The 22,977-nt window shown below is 32.3% G+C and overlaps 1 protein-coding gene across 1 annotated transcript in view; it reads left to right on the top strand.

Annotated features, from left to right (window-relative positions):
- The first annotated feature begins 4,974 nt into the window (after positions 1-4,974).
- LOC129230082 (protein lingerer-like) overlaps positions 4,975-22,977 on the top strand; it is a 69,035-nt gene continuing 51,032 nt past the window's right edge. The window contains 6 exon segments of the mRNA XM_054864474.1: positions 4,975-5,043; positions 6,409-6,585; positions 14,720-14,806; positions 18,123-18,233; positions 20,475-20,688; positions 20,896-21,000. Of these exon segments, the coding sequence (XP_054720449.1) occupies positions 6,448-6,585; positions 14,720-14,806; positions 18,123-18,233; positions 20,475-20,688; positions 20,896-21,000 (655 nt within the window). The 5' untranslated portion in view covers positions 4,975-5,043; positions 6,409-6,447.

The raw sequence follows: 22,977 nt of genomic DNA, 5'->3' as shown, positions 1-22,977 counted from the left end.
CAAAGTTTATGCAGGGAAACCCCAGGCTCCCCTAAGAGCAAGGGGGCTCCACCCTAAATATCGTTAAGCCCCCCCCCCCCGCCCCCAAGAACAAGGCCCTCCAAAAAAGAAAAAAATACCCCTCAAAACTGCCCCCTAAACATTAACGGCGCAGTCTACGCCATGATCCCCTCTCCCTCCCCTAGATGTGGGGCATTCCTGGTTAATGAATAGTTATTATTTTTTTAATTTTAAGCTTTAGAATTTTTAATTCTCCCCGATTCCAAATCAAACGAGCTGATGTGTGCATCACGTGACTTCCTTTTACGCCAATTGAACGATAATTGCACCTGGGAGTAAGCAAGGAAGCACTAAATATTTTCACCCCTAGTTTCTTGCGAACCGAAGCAACAAGCGTTGTACAAGGATTTATTTCCCCATTATTGGCAATTTTAATGTGATTCAGTGGTTAACTCTTTAAATATCACAGACATTGGTCGAATCAAAATCAGATTTAAAAATTTAAAGAAAAAAAAATCGCCCAATTTATCGCCAAGTTGGTGACAAAACTTGGCGGCCAAAAGCTTGGCGATATATCGCCAAGTGTTTGACATTTTATAACACCACTTGAGTTAGAATTGAAATTAACAATGATTTTCCCCCCAAAAAGGTGCAAAAGACCCCCTTAAGAACATCCGAATGCAACCAAAAGGGAAGGTGCACAATTAGACCCCACTAGAAGTCTACGTACCAAATTTCAACTTTCTAGGACATGCCATTTTTGAGTTATGCGAGATACATACGCACATATGTACATACACACATACGCATATACATGCGTACATATGGACGTCACGAGAAAACTCGTTGTAAATAACTCGGGGATCGTCAAAATGGATACTTCGGGTGTCTATACGTTCTTAGGCATATATCCACGTGTGGACGGGTTGGGGAAAAAAACCCTCAATATTCATTCGGGGGCGAGCAAAATGGAAATTAAGGCCGATTTTGAGTGAAGCTTTTTTCGCGAATACAATACTTCCTTTTTAGCCTACTTTCCCAGTAAAAGTCAGAAAAAGAAGAAAAAAGCATGAAAGAAGGCTTAATGCATCTTAAAAATATCGTGAAAAACAAAAAAAAGTCAAAAATAAATTAAATAATTAAATAAATATTGAAAAATTAAAAACTGGAAAGTAGGGTATTGAGATGGTAAAAAATGTCTGTCGGTCTGTCTGTCTGTCGGTCTGTCTGTCTGTCCCCCCCCCTAATAACTTTTGAATGAATAGTCCGATTCGAACAAACTTTTTTTTTGTTCGAAAGATCTCGGCGAGGACACCTCATTCCCATATTTCACTTTTTGATTTGAACTATTTTTGTTCAATTTTGAACAGTTCAAAAAAACTTAACATTAGCGCCTACGGGGGAAATTCAAAGCAATTCCGAACTCTGAGGCGAATTTGCTTCAAACAAACTTTGTAGGAAAAAGCTTTTGATAAAAAACTTGTATATAAGATATCTTTTTGATTTGAACAATTTTTCCGTTCAATTTTGAACAGTTTCAAATCCCTTAACATTAGCGCCTACGGGGGAAACTGAAAGTCAATGTAGATTCCGTACTTGAAGGCGGATTTACTTCAAACAAACTTTGTTGGAAATAGCTCTTGACGACCTACTCCCGACTCCGACTCCGAGAATTTAGGGGGACCTGACACCGACTCTGACTCCTGTTCCCGACAATTAATCGGACTCCGACTCCCCGACTTCGACTCTGACTTCGTAGCTTTGGCAAACATTTATACACGGAGGACAAATCACTGACTCCGATTCTTGGATATTCGACTCCGACTCTTTTATCCCAAAATGAGATTGACTCCGACTCCGACTCCGCTGCTGTGGTTTTAACTGTGAAATAATTATTGCTGATATGATTTGTTTTTATTTTCACGCTAAAGTTTTAATTTAGGTATTTAGTTTTCGGTGAATAAACTCGAAAAATATGCGCAGACGATTTTTTTTTTTTTTTTGACAATGAAAATTATTTCTTTAAGTTGACGATTTTATTGTTTTTTTTTTTTTTATATTTTATTTTGGTAAGTGCATTAATTCGTTTAAAAAATTATTTTCGGCAACAGGGGAAAAAGAAACGATTTTTTTTATATGATGTATTTATTTTAATGAACTTATTATTATTTTTTCGTTTTGAAAGCTGTTTAAAAATTTTTTTTAATGGAAAGAAGTGTATTAGCTGCTTTGTTTTAAAAGGTGCTGCTATTTTATTTGTTCGTTTTTTTTTTGAAGAAAAGTAAGGAATATTTTATTCCTAGAAGTCAACTTAAAATATTAAAAAAAATATGTTTGAAAAAAATTGCGATTTTAACTATTTTTGAGAATATTGATCAGGTACTAGAAAGTAGTATGGGTATACGGGAAAGTAGGCTCGTCTAGTTCTAGACGGAACTTCTTGTTTGTAAAAGGAAATAAAAAAAAAATACTTTCATAAAAAAATGTGCTTCTGTTTTTGAAAAGAACGTCAATGATCTTAAATAAGTAGGTGTGTTTCCCTTCAAATACCTATGAGTTCGTTTTGTAGCAGAAAGAAGAGAACCTAAACCTCGAATAAAAGGTTCTTTCTTTATTTTATATATCTTTTAAGTTTAAGAGTGATTGGATGAAACTGCTTCATATACCATGTACATTTTACTTCAAATTAAAATTAGGCATTTATGTTTTCAATTAGGAGAAAGTGGGGTAAAACCGGGACCCTAAGGTTTGTAGGCTTCCAAAAATCGCAGTTTTTAGCATAAAGGAACTAAATTTTGCAAAAGTACGCACTACTTATCTATTAATGCAACCACAGTTTCAAAACCATAAGTATTTTTGTTTTTTAATTATTATTAATTTTTTGTAAAAAAAAAAGTCATTTTACCCGGTTTTGCCCCGCCAGTGGGATAAAACCGGGTAGACATGTTATTGCTATGGGAAAATAAAACATTTTAAAAGTTTCGACAAAATTCTAGTTTTAGTTAGTGACATATGTTAACTATTGTCATAATATACTAGAATAAGTATAAAAGGACGCATATTGATGAGTTGACAGTAAATTTAGTTGTCTTTACCTTTAATTTTTTTGCTGTAATATAAGGCCTATTGACACCAATCGCAAGTAAAAAAAGTTATCTTCCTCTTCGGCCCCAGAGCAGCTTTCATGCGCCCAACTACAATATTGGATGCATTGGATCCATCTCTCACCACCCTTGAAGTCCGAATAAAGCTCATTGTAGTAAATGTGGGCAGTATTGTCATCCTCTTCACTGGACTCATCCCTCACTTGCTACTTTGGCTTTTCTTTTCTTTTCTTTCTTTTCTTTTTCTTTCTTTTCTTTTTTTGGACGCTTATTTTTTGTCTGTTCCTTTTTGGAATCTTCATAATATTGCCTTTTCTTTCTTTGAGGTTTTTTTTCTTCCTTTCGTCCATCTTTGGTCTTCTTTCCATCATTTTTCTTTTTCTTTCCTAGAAGGAAAGAAAAAGAAAAATGGAATGCTGCCTGAAGATGAAGCTTGTATGGGGAGCCCGTCAAAATGACAATTTTTTCCTTTTCTCTTGTCCCCCTTTGGCTGCGTCTTTCTCTCAGTGTATGGGGGGTAGAACCCGATTTTGCCCCAACTATAGTACCCGGTTTTGCCCCGCACGTACAGCTTTCATAAAAAATGCCGGCATATGACTATACAGAACGCTACAGACTATTACCTAGAATGATAATGAAGGTAATTAAATGTTGTGCAAAGAGAGCTACATACTTTTTACTGTTGCAGAAACAGGAACGTAGTACAATCGGTCTAGTTTTGTTCAAACATTTTAAGCAAAAACCACTCAAACAGAATTTTCTTCATAGGAACGAAAGAAGCGAGTCTATTGCGTCCTAACTTAATGGCTGCTGGTTTTTCATCAAGTTGGAAGGTAATCCCTTTCTTGTCCACGCGATTACAGTGCTTAAAGCGGTTAGAAAGGGGTACCCGGTTTGCTCCCGACTTCCCAATTTTACCCCACTTTCCCCTATATCTAAAATATTTCGCGAGAAAGAGGCTCTCTCTCTCTCTTCCCCCAACGTTCCTAGCTTTCGATTTCTTCTTTCATCGCATCTATCAAATTTTCGTTTTTCAAGAGTAACCCAAATTGCGCCGCTGCTACGCGTATGAGTTAAAAAGTGAATAAATTGCTGATGCGGCGGCGTAAACACAAGGGATAAGTCCTTGAAGGCAGCTCTATTTTATTGATCCAGACCAGAAAAGCCGAGCAATCGGATCCAGCACCCTCAAAGGTATTGATTTGGAATGGGAACTTGGTGGACCACGATATATTTAATGTGCCCCAGTCCTTAATAACGAACACGGCGGGTATCGAACCCGGGATCGCATTCAATGGGTGCCAGTGCATATGATGTTTTCTTTTTTAATTTTAATAAACTATTTTTAAAAGAAGAAACAGAATATATAGGGAACAAGTTTCAAATACGATCTAAAATATGTTCAAATTTTTTCTCCTTTTTCTGAAAAGGGTTCATTTTTGCGAAAGAATGTTAGCTTTCAAGTGATGGGTCGAATTAAGGGGGGGGGGGGGGGAGGATCCTGTGTTTAATCTCAGAGTAAAAAAAATATATAAACGTAGACGAAACGACATTTTGAAGACTTCTATTTTAAGGAATTCCCGGGATAGGGTCCCCGAACTCCTATTTTTGACAGAATATTACACTTTTATGACTCCCTTTCTGACTCCACCTCTCCTTTGAAACCGGAAGCTGCATCAGCTCCTGCATCTTGTAAATATTTTACATTCTTTCTCAGTTTGCAATGTTAAAATATTTCCCTGAGTAAAGAGATACCATCAACGTCGAGAAAACACATTTTAATTGAAAAAAAAGTGGAAGCATTTCTTAATTAATTTTCTGATTTGTCTCTAAAAAAATTAACTGTTCTTCTGCAGTTTTTCATAACCGCGATGTTGCAAGCGTTTAGATAAGAGAGGCTTTGTTAGTGACCTGCGGAAAATTGTAGGCTTAAGTGAGCGTATGTGTGTGATTTCTGTTTCGTTTTAATTTATTATTTGTTATTTATATAGATGTCGTAAATATTTTCATATATGTTGCGCTATTATTTGATCTGTTGTGTGTAACGATGACATATTATGTTTGTATTCCACGGAAATTATTTTGCATGCGACGTTCCTCGAGCGTATTGGCGGCCAACATCTCGTCGATTAGTTTAGGAATAACATCTTACTCGTTCATATTACACTGAATTTTTCATGCTGTGTATATTAGTGATTCGTATGTGTAAAAATGGATTTCCATCCTTGCTTCTTTTTTTAGATTATTTGAAATTATGTGCGTGAAAGCTTGCGGGGAAAAAATGAAAACACACTTTATGAGTTCTGAAAAATCTTTAGGATAGCAAAATATGTTTGGTTTCCGTGCAATTTAAACATGCAGTTATACTAACTTGGTTTATATACACAATTTATTTTGCTTGCACCTTATTTTCCTTCAACCAAATGTTAGTTATAAGTATTGTTTTACTTCTACGTTTATATTAAAAAAAAAAAAAAAGCTGAGTTAGCATTTATGTTTTAAAAGTCTTATTTCTATTGTCTAAATAAATTAATGGAATTCATTGTGTAACCTGTGCATTGATTTCTTTCATATCGCGTATTCTATTGCTGCAATTTAAAGTTCAATCATGTGGTGTTTTTTTTTTTTTTTGTAAATTAATCTAAAACTTAAATAAATCTTTTGAAGGACAATAGCATTCTTATTTCTATCCAAATAATGGATTATACAATACTAGTTACCTGTTTTGAAAAGTATTTTATTTTTTTAATATTTTAATCATAAAAAATTAGATTAAAGTTATAGGAAAAACTTTAATGAATTATTACTATTTTAAACAAGCGGTTAAGAGTTAACAAATGACTTAGAATTGATTACAAATTATTTTGTCATGTCAAGTTGTTTTTATTGAAAACTTTTGTTAGTAAAAGCTTTGCTTAAATTCAGCTATCTAAATTTTTAATAACTTGCTGTACATTGTTAATTAACACTTAAAATCGCCTGAACTGTAAATATAGCTCAATAATTTTTAACAAGTATATGTATTAATCAGGATGCTTTTTTTTCATGAAAAGACAAAGCATTTTTTTCCTACTTTAAGCTGCAGAATATGGGTAATTAATAAAAGCTCTAAGCATTGGAGGAGCTGAGAATCATCAGTTTACCAAGATCCATGTACCTGTTATCTGTTGTGCTTCTTGCACTTTTCAAAGCTTTTGGGAATTTGAAATTGGGACAAAAATCTTTGAGCAAAGAAAACTGTTTTGATATTATTTTTAGTATGTTAAAAACAAAATTTAACAGATTTTTTTTCTTTTTTTTACAGTTATTTTGTAAATACCCTATTTTGTATATAGTACTGTACATGATGAGTTCCGCCACAACACAAAGAGCTGGAAGAGCACCGAAAGATAAAAATAAACCGCAGCCCTCACATTCTACTATGAAGCCTGCACCACCGGAAAATTTGAAAACATCAGATGGCGTTGTGTCAAAAATACAAGTAAGTAATATTTCGTACAGCAACAAATATTTTTCAGTGCCTTAGAAGTTTCTGCTGGCTATCAATTTTGCGATTACATAAAGATGAATATTTTTTGATGTTTCTTAAATTTATTTTTTCAATGCTGTTACATGCTACATGCTAGGAAATAAATTGGTAAACACATTGCCACAGCTAGATAATGTAGATGCACATGTTCATGCTGTGTAGACTGCAAATACGTACTGCGCTCAATATGCATATTAAACAATGATTATCTTGAAAATCTGTAGATAAATCAATGAAATTAATCTCTTGCTTTCATGGATACATGATCGAAAGCACAAAAAGCATTGCATTACTAAAAATTTTACCAACCTACTAGGGGAGACCGGGGCAAGATGACTATGCTAACAATTTTTTGTTGTTTATTAATTTATTTTTAAGCATAGTAAAAATTCTTTTACATAAGCTGTTAGAGTGGTCCTTTGTAGTATTCAATATAGTACCAATTATTTTTTCAAGTGAAATAAATGAAGGATATTTTTATTTTTTCATAACCTTAACAAATTGTCATCTTGCCCCAGTACTGGGGCAAGATGACTTTGGCCTCTGGGCAAGATGACAACACTGAAAAAGGTTATTTTTTGAATATATTACATATTTTAACAATTTTTTACTGTGTTTTTGCATCTCACAAAGCATTAAATTAAGCATAATGAATTGCAAAGTTATGTTGAAGTGCTTAATCGTGCAGCTAACAATAGTCACCAATAAAAAGGCCATTTTCATAATTGGAACATTCCTCACGCCACCAATTCTGGCATTGCAGCTCTAGAACCATTCTTCCGTTGTAGGGTCAAAATATTCCTCTTTATAAGCAGGACTTGTAAAGAAGAAATATTGTCATCTTGCCCCATGTTTCGGCCAGTCATCGTGCCCCAGACTGCCTGTTTGAAAAGATTCGTCTTCATTGCCATAAAGGAAGGTGATTAATTCACGTTTATTCATGGTAATAAGCAGTATATAACCTAAGTTACTTAATAATACTAAAGAGAAACAATCTATCATTCCTGTATCTTGAGCAGAGCTTATTTATACATGCATAAAAGTTATAACGTAGCAGCGGTAAACAATCAGAGCTCCAGAACTAACACAAATATGATAATTTCAGCGTCTTTATACTCTTGCTAAACGACCAGCCAGTAGAAGAGCCAGTAGTATCCAGTTGATGCTGTTTCCCAGAGGAAAACGTAAAAATTAAGACATTCGGCATCTTGCCCCGGTCTCCTCTATATATTTTTTAAAATACTTGCAGACAGTTTGAGTTGTGTGTGCTAATATTTTACATTTTTATCTTACTATGCACGTCGCAAATATTTCCTTTTTAATTAAGGACTAATTTATCAAAAGAGAATATATCCATTTCCCGAAAACATTCAGGTGGTGGGAAAAAAGAATTGGAGTAACAACAAAATAATTTTATCATTCTCTCTGGGTATATGGAATTCAGCACAAAAGCATATGTCCCAGTAATTTTGGTATAAAAAAACATGAAGCCTTTCTTAATTTTGATTATGTGTCCTTTTGAACAAAAACCTAAATGTTGACAGTTTTAATTTCACTAAACTCTGATATTTCGCCATCACATTTTCTCATATCGAAATATTTGAACTTAAAACTAAATTTTAGATGCATGTTCTTTTGAATCAAAAAGTTTTCGTACAACAGGTACATTCAGAATATGTCCCTCTTTGTTTGAAAAGAGTATTGTAGGAGACAGATGTTACCTTTTGATCAAAAAGTCGAACTTTACACCCTTAAAAAGAATAGATTTGCTCCATTTGGACTTCTTGACTGCAAGGGATTCGATGAAAGTCATCTGAGAGATATAGAAAATGTGATAAAATGATTTTATTCTATAAAGTGGATTTGTTCGCTTTTGGTAAATTACTTTTCAACTCTCCTTTTATTCCATTCTGCTAAAGATGAGTAGTAGAGCATATAACGTGTTTATTCTCAAATTCCAAGCATCACGAGTGATATAAAAGTTTGTTATTAAAAAATAAAAGCTGGATATCGGTTACAGTTTAGAAACTAGTATTGCATGTGAAACAAAGTGAACTCGGAAATTTTTCTCTTTTCGTCAACATTTAACGGTACATGTCCACGATTGAGGTTTCTAGTGTCCATTTAAACAAAAACGAGATGCCTTCTCTGCATGGAATTTTTCTTTTTTTATTATCCAAACATACATTTTTAAAGTACAGTGTAACGTGTGTAAGTTGCCCACTTGCAGTGCAGTTTTATACACAACTTAGGCAGGTGGTCAAATTTTAGAGGTTTTACTTTATAGTGGACTTTTTCTATCTGAATACTCCCTAGCGTGAACACCCTGATATTCGGAACACATTTTTATGGTCCTGGTGAAACTTCATAGACTCAAAACATAGGCTTACCTCTCTGTACTTAGAACACCCCAGTGTTACAAACACTATTTTTAACCCACCAATAATTACCTCTCAAAATGCTGAACAATGTTCACAATCAGTACTCTAGAAATCCTATGAAACAGGTTTGGAGTCGATTACGAGAAAATTTAATCAATTATGATTACGAGCTGAGTATTATGATTATAATACTCAGCCTTAATGTAGTTACGATTACAACAATGATTCGACTATGCAAAAAATGTAATCATTTACAATTATGATATGCCAGTTATGATTACAGACTTGTAGGGAAAAAATACACACTCCACACACACACAGATATATATATTATTATTACTGCATGTTTGTGGTAACTACGTGATAGTTGAGAAATTCTGATTTTTGATTTACTAATTTTATGGAAGTCATATTTAAATGCCTCACTTGCTAAATTGATTAATTCCATAAAACAAAAAGTCGAGAAAAGTTATGAAGAAGATATTTATCTCCATAGGAGTGAATAGGCCCTGGTGTTACATTTTTACCATCACATGGTCAGAAATGTACAGAACCAAAACTTTTATATAAATTTACATAGTAAGCATTATTAGAGCAGAAATGAGGATTTTTTTAAGTGAAGTTAATCGATTTGACAATTGAGGCATCCATTTATCACACGGGCACCCAGGGCTCTTGCCCTAGCCAGAAAAGGAAACTAAGGGGCAGAAAAGTTTTCCATAAAGTTGCCTTTCTTTTTTTAATAGTCCATGCCAAAATGCAAAAGCTTTTACCGGAAGATAAACTAAATTTTAATTCGTGATTTCATATGTCTAAAATTAAAAAAGTTCAAAAATTTCAAAAGAAAAAAAGGACAATCAAGTGCAAAAGAGCACTACTGTTGTGTTGGTTCTAATCAGTCGTGCTTTTAAAAATCTGAGTGCGAAAGGGCCCAAAAACATGTGTTTGTACTTTCGATAGTGTTATCTTTCTGAGGCGACAACTTCGCTTGTTTGCTTTTCATTTACAGATGAAAAGGGAAATTGGTGACCAAACCTAAAATCCGGACGTTCCTGTCAAACGCACCTACGGCACGGGGCAAGCTTAGACCCTACCTACGGGGTACTAACCAAATAAGCCTTGTTTATGAACCTCATTTACAATTGGTCTAGGGTCAATTGGGTTAGGGGTCATCGTTATTGACAGCAGGATCTTAGGTTCTGATCACATCTCTATTGAACTATTATCTTCTCCATACCATTGTAGAATCACAACTTAAAAGTATTCACTTTCAGGATTTCACAATTACAAGGCTAAATTACGATTATATAAATTTAAATTACAGTTTCGATTATACAAGGAACACTTGATTACAATTACGATAAGATTACGAGCATCTCAATCCCAGATTATGGTTATGATTACGATTACACTTATTACTATTACTCCAAGCCTGCTATGAACCAAATTGGAAAATCTGAAATACCTTCACAATTTTATCACAGTGATTGAAGAGTATTAAGAAGATGAAGAGAAGAAGAATAAAAATTATTTTTGCAGGTATTGCTGCATTTCATTAAATCATTGAGAAATATGAACCTGAAGTTTCTGCGTCTGAACTGCGTATTTATAGAATCCAACCATTGTATCAAGTAGTATTCAAGACCTTTAAAGTATAATTACTTACAAGCAACTTGCTGAAAACCTTTTCGCTTAAACAATTGAATGATAACACATATATTGAACAAGAATGCAAAAGCAAGTTAAAATTCCTTTTTTTACAAGTATTGTACCAATAACTGTTTTGTAATATTTTATAGCTGAACATTATGTTAAAACTTTTTAAATTAAGAAACAAAAGAAGAAATGCAAGAGTTTGTCCTACTGAGTTTACTTGGACAATACGCTTGCTGCTAATCCAAAATTCGGCACATCTATCTTAAAAACTGGTATAGCTTGCTTGGCAAAGTATTGAACATGGTCCATTAACACAATAGAATTCATTTGCATGCATTTCCAGTCTTTCTATATAATGAACACCCCCATGATCTGAACAGTTTTGTTCGGTCACATGAACGTTCAGAATAGAGAAAGTCCACTGTATCTTTCTTTTGTATATGTATTCTGCTCTTATTAAAAGCAAAAAAAAAAAAAATCGAAATATTACAGCCAGACTTAGATAAAATGAAGAGCTTTCTGCAAACACAAATTTTAACTGGAAAATTTGCTGCAAATAATTATTTTGCCTAACTCACCCTAAAATAAAGAATTAATGTTCAAATATGAAAAAGGTCAAAAAAAAAAAAAGTGCTAAAAACAATCATTTAATTTTTTTTACAATAATCACAGAGTAGGAAGAAGGAGAGAAATGTCCTACCGGTTTGCTAGTGTAAAAGTGGCAACGATTGTTCACTTTTTCCAGAGAGCGCTGTCGGCAAGCCGCTCCAACAATTGCAGCAGATCAATGTAAATGACGCTAATATTATGAAAGGATTCCGGGCTGTTGTGCCGTGGTCTGAGTGTATACACGGCACAACAGCCCGGAATCCTTTCATGATATTGACACCGGCCGTGAAAGCCTTCACTCTTACATTAAATGATGCTAAGTTTCTTATTTTTTTTTAGAGGCAGCTATTAAAGCAAAAAAAGAAAAAAAATCTGAAGATTAGTTGTAATAAGGGGCTAATATAGTGGACGATGTAGGGCTTTTGTCCACAGGAAATTAGCGTAGTATTTTGATGGAAAAATTAATTTCATTTTTCATCAGCAACTTGCCGAACTCGTCTGCTGTTAACATTGCGCTGTGCGATGATTTATTTATTACGAGTTGGAATTTTTCTATTCCTGTAAATAATTGACGAAATGAGAATGTAGTACAATTATTTATGTAAATACATTTTTAAAAAAATTATTTGTAAATTTCATGACATGTTTCGAGAACTAATTAAAGGAAAATATTTTTTTGCTTTCACGAACCTTGAACAGATAAAAATAAATGTTAATGTTCTATTTACTTAACTTCAAGCTGATATTGATTATAATAATTTTATTCATGTATTTACTCACTGCTTAGACATAATTGTTATCATTGTTTTTCATTATTATTGCATTTTTTTCTACAACCAAATCAAAAAAAAATCGGGAAACCTTTTTCATTGAAAAAATACATGTACAATAAGAGTAAATTGTAATTTTCGAAAACTCTATTATTTTCAACAGAAAACCCCACAACTATCTCAAAAAAGCGTTCCAAGGTATAATTTTTTGAATGAATAAGGTTTCTCGATTTTTCTTCCAATCGGTTGTGGAAAAAAATGCAATAATAAAAAAAATAATTATAACAATTCTGTTTAAGCAGTGCATAAAGACATGAATAAAATTATTGTAATCAATAAGTTGCAAGTTGAGTAAATAGAGCATTAAGATTTATTTTTATCTGTTAAAGGTCATGAAAGCAAAAATATTTCGCTTTAATTAGTTCTCGAAACATGTCACGAAATTTACAACTAATTAAAAAAAAAGATTTACGTAATTACTACTATATAGTACTGTATTCTCATTTCGTCAATTATGTACAGGAATAGAAACACCAACTCGTAAAAAATAAAACATCACACAGTGCAATAGTAATAGCAGAGGAATTCGGCAAGTTGCTGATGAAAAATAAAATTAATTTTTCCATCAAAATACTGTGCAAACTTCCTATGGACGAAAGCTGTACATCGTCCACTATATTAGCCCCTTATTACAACTAATCTCCAGTAATTTTTTTCTTTTTTTGCTTTAATAGCTTCCTCTAAAAAAAATGAGAAACTTAGCATCATTTACATTGATCTGCTGCGATTGTCGGGAGCGGCTCGCTGACAGCGCTCTCCGGAAAAAAAGAACAATCGTTGCCACTTTTACACTAGCAAACCGGTAGGACATTTCTCTCCTTCTTCCTACTCAGTGGTTATTGTAAAAAAAATTAAATGATTGTTTTTTGCACTTTTTTTGACCTTTTTCATATTTGAATATAAATTTAATTCTTTATTTTAGGGTGAGTTAGGCAAAATAATTATTTGCAGAAAATTTTCCATCTTAGCATCATTTACATTGATGTGTTGCAATTGTCGGGAGCGGCTCGCCGACAGCGCCCTCTTGAAAAGTGAACAATCGTTGCCACTTCTAAATAGGAAAGATTTATCTTCTCCCTTCTACCTCCCTGACAATAACATATAATTAGTGCTTAATTTTCACCAACTGAAGAAAACTGCCAAAACCATTATTTTTTCACACTTGTGCTTTAACACATTGACTGCTAGGGACGAGATTACTCGTCCTCCAGAATTATGCTGTATGCGCTAGGGGCGAGATAACTCGTCCTCCAGCCAACACGTTGCTATTATTTTTCAGTGGGTTAAATTGGCTTTCCTGGCTGTTCTGCCGTGCATAGACGACATTTAGACAAGGTTCAAAAAGAGAGCACAAGATGGTGCCACTACTGCATTTGGAGTGAAAACATTTTCTGATGCAAACAGAAATGCGAGAGATCAAACGAGATAGCGTGCAAGTTTTTTGTGCTGTAGTCTGTGAGTAAATAAAAACGTAAAATGAGCAAACGTAAGTATATGTCGTTCGAAGATGCAGTGAAATATATTACTTTATCGGATGATGAACTAGTTGACGATGATGACAGAGACAGTTGCAACTTGAGCGACAGGGAGATCGACAACGAAGAGACTAATTTCACCAACCCTGAGCCTGCTCTTGTAGACCTTCATTGTATACTGTATTATTCATGAAAAAGTCCAATAAAACTGTTTTCCTTCAAATCATTTCAAAGAATTAGCTTAGCGCAGGGAATCCATATATAGGCTGTCGATGACGCAGTCAATGTGTTAAAGGCTTTTGGGAAAAGGCTTCAACAGAAAAAAACTGGCTTTAAAAAAAAAAATTCCCTTTAAATTTTTTTTACTATTATTATTATTTTTTTTTAATTAACGTTGGCAGTTTGCCAAAAAATTTCTGCAGAGCCAAAAATTTTCTGCGAACTCTGTTCGCGTGTGATTACAGCGTAGTAACTTTATGTCAGTTTTATTTTGTTTATTGCATCGCATTTACATGAGAAATAAAGGTTAGTAAAACCATTAATTTAGTTCAATTCTTTACTTGAAGTGTTTGCTATACATTTAAAATCTTTTTTCTGTGATTATTTTTTTGTTTTGATTCCCCCCCCCCCAGTGAATTAACATTGGTCGAAATTTTAGAGTTCATGAATCACAGATTCCGATTTGAGCTCAGCCCAATGAGGGTGTTTTACTTAATATAATACATTGTACAGACTGCAAAATAACATTGTACGTGTGTTTTATGTTGTGACAAAAAAAAAAAAACTTTCAAGTCGTTTTGTAAAAATAAGAAACAAATGTACAGTGGACTTGCGTTACAATTTGATTTGACTTACAGGAAACAACTATAGTGTGAGACTTTCACGATTAATGAATTTTAGAGCGAAGGCTAACTCTTTGCCCACATTCAACCCCTCTGAGCACCCCTGTTAAAAGCATTAGGTAAATTTCCAAAAAATTGGATATGGTTTTAGTGCACAAAAGTGAGTCTTGAGCACAAATTTCAAAATTCTTTGGTGGGGGATTATTTTTAAATTTACTTTTGTGTAGTTTTATTTTGCATTTTGTTTTTGATGTGTGTTTCAAGTTTGCAAATGTATGAAATCTTTCTCACAGCCCACTGCTGAGCAACTGAGAATAGCTCAGATTGTGAATGATACAAAACATTCTGATTATCCTGATCTGAAAGACAAGGTTGAAAGAGTAAGTAAGATTTTGAAATATTTATCTTTTAATGGCAGATGTTCATCATATTATTCACATTAAATTTATTTGAAATGAATATATCATTCTTATCTTTGAAGGTATTTTTTTTTACATGGTAGTGATATTCCAGTTTTTAGTAATGTTATTTGAATGCTTTGACAATTTTTATAATATATTCTATGAGTGATGCCATAGTCTGCTTCCTTTTTATTTTAACTGAATATTTTGTCCATTTAATTTTTGTTAATGCAATTAGTATTCTTCCTTGTCTCAAAAGCTTGTCATTAATAAACACTGAAAACAAAAAGAAGCTATTCGGGTCAGCCACCAATTCTCCATATTCGTTTAGGCGACTCTTGGATTTTCATGCCCTTTCTTTCTTTTATCAGTTATAAATCTCTCAATTTTTAAACTCATATGCCAGAATATTCACCCCCTCCCTCCCAAATCTTTCATTACAGATTTTTGAAAAAATTCCCAATAAGCAATTCAACTTGAACTATTTTTATTAAAAATTAGTTCCATTTGGAATTTAAGTTTTTATGGGAAAAAGAAGGAAAAATTTTCATGTTTGTTTTAGACATAAAAACTTTTCATTTTGCTAATATTAATTAAATTGTGTAGCTACCCCCCCCCCTTCCCGATTCTTTAGAATCGTATTAGTTTATTTTTTGACCATACAAATGAGACCATACAAATATAAAAAAAAAACTTCATGATATATTTATGTATGACATTTTATCTAAAAAAAAATTGTAACTTTAAAAGGTCCCTATTTAACTTCAACTCCCTATGCCATCAAGTTTTTGTTGTGAAAGACATTTACACATAATTTTTCAATGGCAGTTTTGGTTTTCACCTTCCCTAGGCCAGTATTTGTCATCACAGTAAATAAACCATTAAAAAATAAAGCTTTTCTTGCATTCAGCTTATTTTTTTAATTTTTAGGAAGCTAATTTTTAAAGGTCTTAATTAGGTTTTCAGAGTTAAGGTAGTTTCTCATCTTCTTTGGATATATCAGCATTTCTCTGGTCATGCCAAAAAAAAAAAAAGTTTGTTAAAAGTAAGAGAAAAACCAAGCATTTTTTCCCCCTCAAATAAACACAAGAGCAAATGTTTTTTTAAATTTTTTTTTATCATAAATTATAATTTACTTGAAGGTTATATAATAATGTATGTGATAGAGTTTTTGATAATGTTTTAAAATGCAGTTCGCTCACAATTTATAGCATTAGTTACAGGGGTTATAAAATCAAACAGAAATCCAATCAGGTCTAGGTATTGAAAACATTTCAATTTTTATTGATCAGATTCTTACAGTTACTGTTACCAAAAGTTTTTGAAGTTTAAAAGGCTGATTGATTTATTCTTGCTATTTATGTCAGTAAGTAACCGTAAATTTTAAATTTTGTAAATGGTCCCTTTAGGATCATTAATTTTTTATTTCATAAATAAGACATACTAATAAATATTTTCTGCATTGAAAAAATCAATACTTTAATGCAGAAAATATAAATCATAAAAAGAATGGTTGATTCAGCATAAAATTTCTTAAATGGTTGCAGACATGTGTTCTAGGTTTACAAGGTGCACCTTCTTCCTTTTTCAGAGGAAAAGGTGAGCTCATAGATAAAAGAACTTTAGAGGCAAAAGCCTTAAGGCAAATAGAAAGGCAGATTGAATATTAAAAGCAGTGGATTAACTTTTATCAGAACCCTAAATTAAAAAAAAAAAGCTATAAGAAATGTGAAACAAGCCTAGGAAGTATTACCATTATTTTCTCATTTGAGTTGGATGTCTTTCCAAGACTTTGTACTCTGACCTACAGATTCTTTCCTTGTTTTCTGTTCAAAAGAATTTTAATTCTTAGGCTCAGTTTGTGTTTTCTATGTTTTTCGATTGGTCTGCTTGATTTTTTGGATGCTTTTTCATTTTTAAGTTTACATCTTTTGCATTGAAAGGGGTTCCTTCTGAAGAGAACACATGTTTGGCAGTTAACCCCTTCATACCTGGCGTCCGGTATAAAGGACATGAACATTAAACACCTGCTAATGATTTGATAATTGATTAAATTGCTTGATTTTTTTTTTTTTTTTTTTTTTTGTAATTTACTCTTTAAATTCTGCTTATTATTATCTGAAAGGATTTTTCGTTTTGGGACTGACATTACTTACGTCGCCTCAAAGCAACAGTGAGATATCTAATCTCAGGAATAACACTAAGATATCCTACTATTACTCTGTGGTGACAATATACGGATCGGGAAATATAGTTTCTCATTTTTCCAACCATGGATTCTCGTTGCGAAAGTGAGGTTTTCTTTCCGTCTTTTTAAACAATATATAATCTTTTATTAATAATTTCAAATGCTTTTGTTATATTTTATTGTTTGTAGAATATTTTACAATGAAGTTTGCTTTGTTATTTCATCTTTTTTTAACTGAAATATTAATTTCAAAAATATGTCCGGGTCTGGAATATTGAACATATCATAACTCTTTTAATATTTTGCCTATAAACTTGAAATTTTGTGTATAAGATACTTTTTACCATATTACACTGTGTACCCAATATAAACATTTTTGATTAAGTATTACATGATTCCGACTGAAAGGGTTAATTGCAATTTTTTGTGTTTTATCAACATTATGCATATTACATACCTGCCAAGCCTACCGAATTTCCCGGAAGTTTTACGGATTTTTATGTCCTTTTCCGTTTTTCCGGTTATGAGCAAAATCTTCCGGATTTTTCACGTTTTGTAGGAAAAAAATAGTATCTCGCCAATTTTGGCGCTAACGATTCTTTTGTGGAATGCGGCACCGCGTTTTAGGCCAAGTAGCCAAGGAAAGGTTGCTGTAGGAGAATGGCACGAGAAGAAGTGAGGCAAGATTATGACGTCACGGAGTGATACAGCGCATGACTTCATCGGGATCCAATCAAAGCAAGCGTCGCGCCTGGCAACTAGGGGCACAATTTCGGCGCCGGTTATCTTCTCGTTCTCTCAGTTCGAGCTGTTTGTGCTTTGTTCTGTTTTTAAAATGAGTACCAAATGTTATTTCCAAACTTTTAAAGAAAGCAATAAAAGTAATATTTACTAAACGAAAGTAAGTTCAATTAATATGAAATTCATAACTAATATATTGTTAAATGAAAAGAGGATAGGGGTTCTGTTTGATTTTATTTTGCGTTAAAATCTTGTGGATAAAAATAAAAAAATCTTCCGGATTTTTTTTCTCGGAGGTTGGCAGGTATGATATTATATATGTTTTCTGCTCTGCTGAATTTCAATATTTATTTTCCACTCATGTAGATTATTGAAATAACTGGACAAACCAGTGATGCCGCATTGGTAGCCTTACATGACTGCGATAATGATTCAAACAGAGCTACTATTATGTTGTTGGAAGGGAATCAGGATGAGGTATAAAAAGAGAAATTTTAATTGTTACTTATTTTATTCATAGTTTTTTTCATTTATAGTTGAACTATTATTTAGTTAAGTTATAAAATGCACCAGTTTTGTATTGTATGGTGCTTAGCGCTTACAGATTTGATGCTTCTAATTCTATCTATTCTTCTATCTTGCAATTTGTTCAAAATTTTCTTAAAAAATTGGTGTACTATTAAAAGTTTTTAGTTTTCTGGTGGATTTCAATTTTTTTTGAAAAATTTTAAGACCAAGTAAGATAATTAAAAAGTAATAAATAGTCAGTGAATGAGTTGAATCTGGGGAAAATTCTGACAGTTAGGACATATCTGATGACAGCAGTAAATCATGTTAAAAATGCACAAAATTTTGACCTATGATTAAACTGTTTCTTGTCAGGACTCATGTTTCTGAATCCAGAAGGTTAGGTGGTAGGGGTTAATTTACCAATGGATTTAGAATTTTCTACTTCTACTTATGTCTTTTATTTACATATGCTTCATTGGTTATTCTACCTTTGAGTTTAGTCTACTAAAAAGTTTGAGACAATTAAAAAATATTTCAATTGGCTTAATTTCTGCGTAATAAGGACAAAGTATTACCTAGTGACTTAGTTTCCTCTATCCTATAATGAATAGGAAGCAACACCTGCCCAGGGTTGTCCTATTTTGTCCACCTTGAAAAAAACCATTCCGGACAAAATGCCATTTTGTCCACTTCATCAGTAAACTGAAAGTTTTGATTTAAAATTTTGAAGTTTGAAAATAACAAATAATTATATAGATTTTTCCTATTCAAGTAATATTTTAATATAAAAATAGCATACATAAATATGTATATAAACAATTGATTGTAAGGTATTTTAAAGTGAAAAAAAAAAAAAAAAAATCAGTTGAAGGTTATGTAAGGGTGTTAATGTTGTTAATAAATCAAATGAGTTAAAATAAATTATAATGCGTGTAATAGCATTTATAAAACAAGCACATCAGCTGAAAATTTTAAGATGTTTATCTGTGATATGGAGGTTTATTGCCCATAAGTGCATTTATAAAATTAAAAAGTAAAAAAGTTTTTAAAGGTTGAAATTTCAAAACATTAAAAATCATATTAAAAAAAAGAAAGAAGCTACTTCATACTAATAAAAGAAATGTTGACATGAAGTGAAATCTATTCTTGTGATACAAATACAAATGTGATGATCAGCAACAGGCTCTGACTATGCTGTTCTCCCTAGTCAATTTATTAGTCCTCAGTGAAGATAAATGGTCCTTTTAAAGCTATCTACCCTCTTGTCTATTATAGCCTCTTCCGGTACACTGTTCTGTGTTACCTACAACACGACTAAAGTAGTAATTTTTCTTAATTTGTATGACATTAACATATCCATAAAATATGCTGAGTACATAAATATTTTACTATGGGGTGACATCAATAAAAACTCGAAAAATATAACAGTTATGAAATAGTTTTAGTCTATATATAAATCTTTGTTTTGTATGTATGTCTGCAATCATTTCATTTGACTTTTCTATTGAGTTTATTTTCTACTGTTGTATATAATAGTCTAATCATGCCCAATAGCTTATTCACATGTTAAAATTATTATTTTTAAGTAAATTATAAACTAAAATTAGCTGCACCAATGTAATTAATTTTTTTTTTAGATTTACGAAATTCTAAAGCTAATGATTCTATTTTAATTAAATGATTAATTCATAATAAAAAATGTATTAGATTAATATACTCATATTATTACACCATAACAAAAAATTTATGTATGTATAATCAGTTTATTTTTCATTTTGTCCAGTTTCTTCCGGCATCCCGAACTTTCTACAAAAAGTGGACAAAATAGCAGCCCTGCCTGCCACTCCTTTTAACTCTAGTAGAACAAATATTCTCTTACTTTTAGGAGATACTAAAAATGTGAGAAAGGAAAAGAGGAAAAAAAGTACCCTCGTAAATTGTTTAAGCCTGTTTTTGTTCTGAATTTTAAGGAACCTACTAGGAATAGTATTCTGATTCCCATGTAACAGGAATAATATTTTCTTGTCTATGAAATTATCAAGCCTTATATCAAAAATATATTGAATGAATAAAAATTATTCTGACTGACTTTATGTTATTTTTATCAATTTAATCCTTGTTAATCTTGTTATTTATTTTTTTGGAGTCGAGTTGCACTTTTATTGAAAGTGTTTTACTCTAACTTTTAAAAAAACATTTTACTTGAAGGGCAAGTGGGAAACCTCTGGTAAAAAGAAAAAGAATCGTCAGACACAGCAAAAAGCTCCAGAGGTCAATGGCCACGATCCGGTTCCTGTTGAGAAAGAGGAAAAAGAGCCTGTAGAAAGCACAAATAAACGAAGAGAACCTAAACAGAGAGATGGTGGCTATCGCTACAGAGGTCCGCCGAGGATGAATCGTGGAGGAAATAATAGGCGGAATTGTAAGTAAAATTGTAAAGAATATGTAACTATAAGTATTCTATAATTGATCAAAGAAAATTCATATACAATAAAACCTATCTATAATGATTTGGTAGTTTTAAATGTGCTGTATAAATTTCCATTGTTTGTTACATTAAATTTGTGTTGTATTATTTTTCTCATTTTTTCCTCTACTCGGTGTTTTATGATAATTTAAACTTTTTCAGGGCGAAACAAAGAAAATGAAAAAAATGAAAGGAATTTGCAAGAAGGTAGAAGAGAGAGAAATAGTGATGGAAGGTCTCGGGGTCCCCGTAAGCATTTTTCCTCTGGTAATTTCAACTTGTATGATGTTCAGATTCTTTAATTTTAAATATCATATTTCATGTTGAAATGTATTCTGCTGTGAACACTGGACAGGTAAAAGGCAGTAACTGCGAATTATTCATTTCTTTTGCATTTTTCTAATGTATTGCAGATTAGCTTTATTACACAACCCAAATTCAAAATAATAGAATATTTTTCACTTTTAGGATAAAGTTTATTCTAACCAAATATAAGTGCAAATTAGGCATTTAAATGAATGTGCCACCTTTTTTAGACCTTAAAGTGTACATTTTATTTTAAATATACTTAATTAAAAAATAATCTTAGACAGAATAATCCAAAAGTTTATAGTGATGTAGGTTGACATCGTGTCAAAAAAATAGAATATTTTCATCTGAAGGAGAAAAACATTTTCAAAAGAAACAATATCAATACTTGAATACGTCATTTTTGCTGGATTCAATGCTTTAATCCTTTCACACACGAAACAAAACAATATCAATACTTGAATACGTCATTTTTGCTGGATTCAATGCTTTAATCCTTTCACACACGGATTCAGCCACTTTTTTACATTCATCACTACTAACAACGTTTCCATACCCTCTTCAATGCCGCAACAAGTTCAATTTTGTTAGTGGGTACTCGGTCTTGAACCGCTTTAGATGTGACGGTATCGCAAATTCTTGATTGTATTGTGATCGGTAGAGTTGCTTAAGTTGGGTTAAATACTAAAATTCCTCTTTCTGGTTTAAAATTAACTAGTCAATTTAGAGATGTGACATGGAGTGGAATCTTGCCGAAAGATAACATGTGTCACTGCTGTGCCTCAGATGAAAAATCATGCAGTATTATTAATGAACAACGGAAGTCACTCATTGTTTTATAATAAGATACATACAATTGCCCAATTCCAGCAGCCCTTATGCACTCACACGTGATAAAGGATGTCTCAAATTTAAGAGAAAATCTTACACAAGATCTCTCATACACTTAACTTTTAAAAATGTCAAACCAGAACACTTTTTTGTTCACAGATATATCAAAAAAAGATTCATCGCTGAATATAATATTTTTTCAACCTTGTTGTTGCTTTATGAACTTCTCTTTGCTCCGGGAGAGTCATGCACGTTTCTGCTTCCTGTTTCTCTTTAGTTTCACTTCGTAGTTCCGTAATTAGAACTGCAATTTATGCAACCGTCCAAATGTATTTGGCGTGGGTACGATAAATATAGATTCTTTCCAAAACTTATGGACTTAAGAAGCATTTTCCAACGATTATTTTGGACAATTCGCTTTAACTTAGATTCATCTCTGCCAGTTGCCACAATTTTTTCATCTCATTTACTTTGGTTACTTTTTAGTTGGTTAGTCCATCTATATTCCTTTAAAATCTTACATATCATAGATAGTAAAATTTAATTTGGATTGAGTTTGATTTTTTTTTCTAACTTTAAGCAATGATACAATATGTAACTTCGTTTTTTCCTATTTATTACCTTGACGACTCATTTTGAGCAATAAAAGGCTTTTAACACAGCCTAAAATTATCTGGATACCTTACTTCATACTTGTGACAAGTATTTGTTAACAGGTGCGCAAATTTTTCACTACTTTTTAAAACTTTTTTAAAATTCACATTGAATGAATAAATTATTCCAATTTTTTGACTATATAAGAAATTAATATAATTTTCCAATGTGTTAATGATCCATAAGTTGTTTAAATAATGTTTGCAATGTTGTTTAAATTGATTTACCTACTCATGAATAACTTGTTTAACTCTTTAATTTGCATGCGTTCATTTTTGCTTGACTCAGGGACAAGTTTTGTTTAAACAGTTCCGATATTCTATTAGTTTGAATTAGGGTTGTACAAGCTTGCTTATTTGGTTTCCGCCAAAGAAAAGCTTGAAAAAAAGTGTTAATTCCAACATTTTCCTGCTGTTGGTATTAAATCCAAAATGCGTTCTTCAAATATCT

The sequence above is a fragment of the Uloborus diversus genome, chromosome 9 (assembly GCF_026930045.1).
Source record: "Uloborus diversus isolate 005 chromosome 9, Udiv.v.3.1, whole genome shotgun sequence".
Classification (NCBI taxonomy): domain Eukaryota; kingdom Metazoa; phylum Arthropoda; class Arachnida; order Araneae; family Uloboridae; genus Uloborus; species Uloborus diversus.
This window is presented reverse-complemented; position numbering and strand designations above follow the sequence as displayed.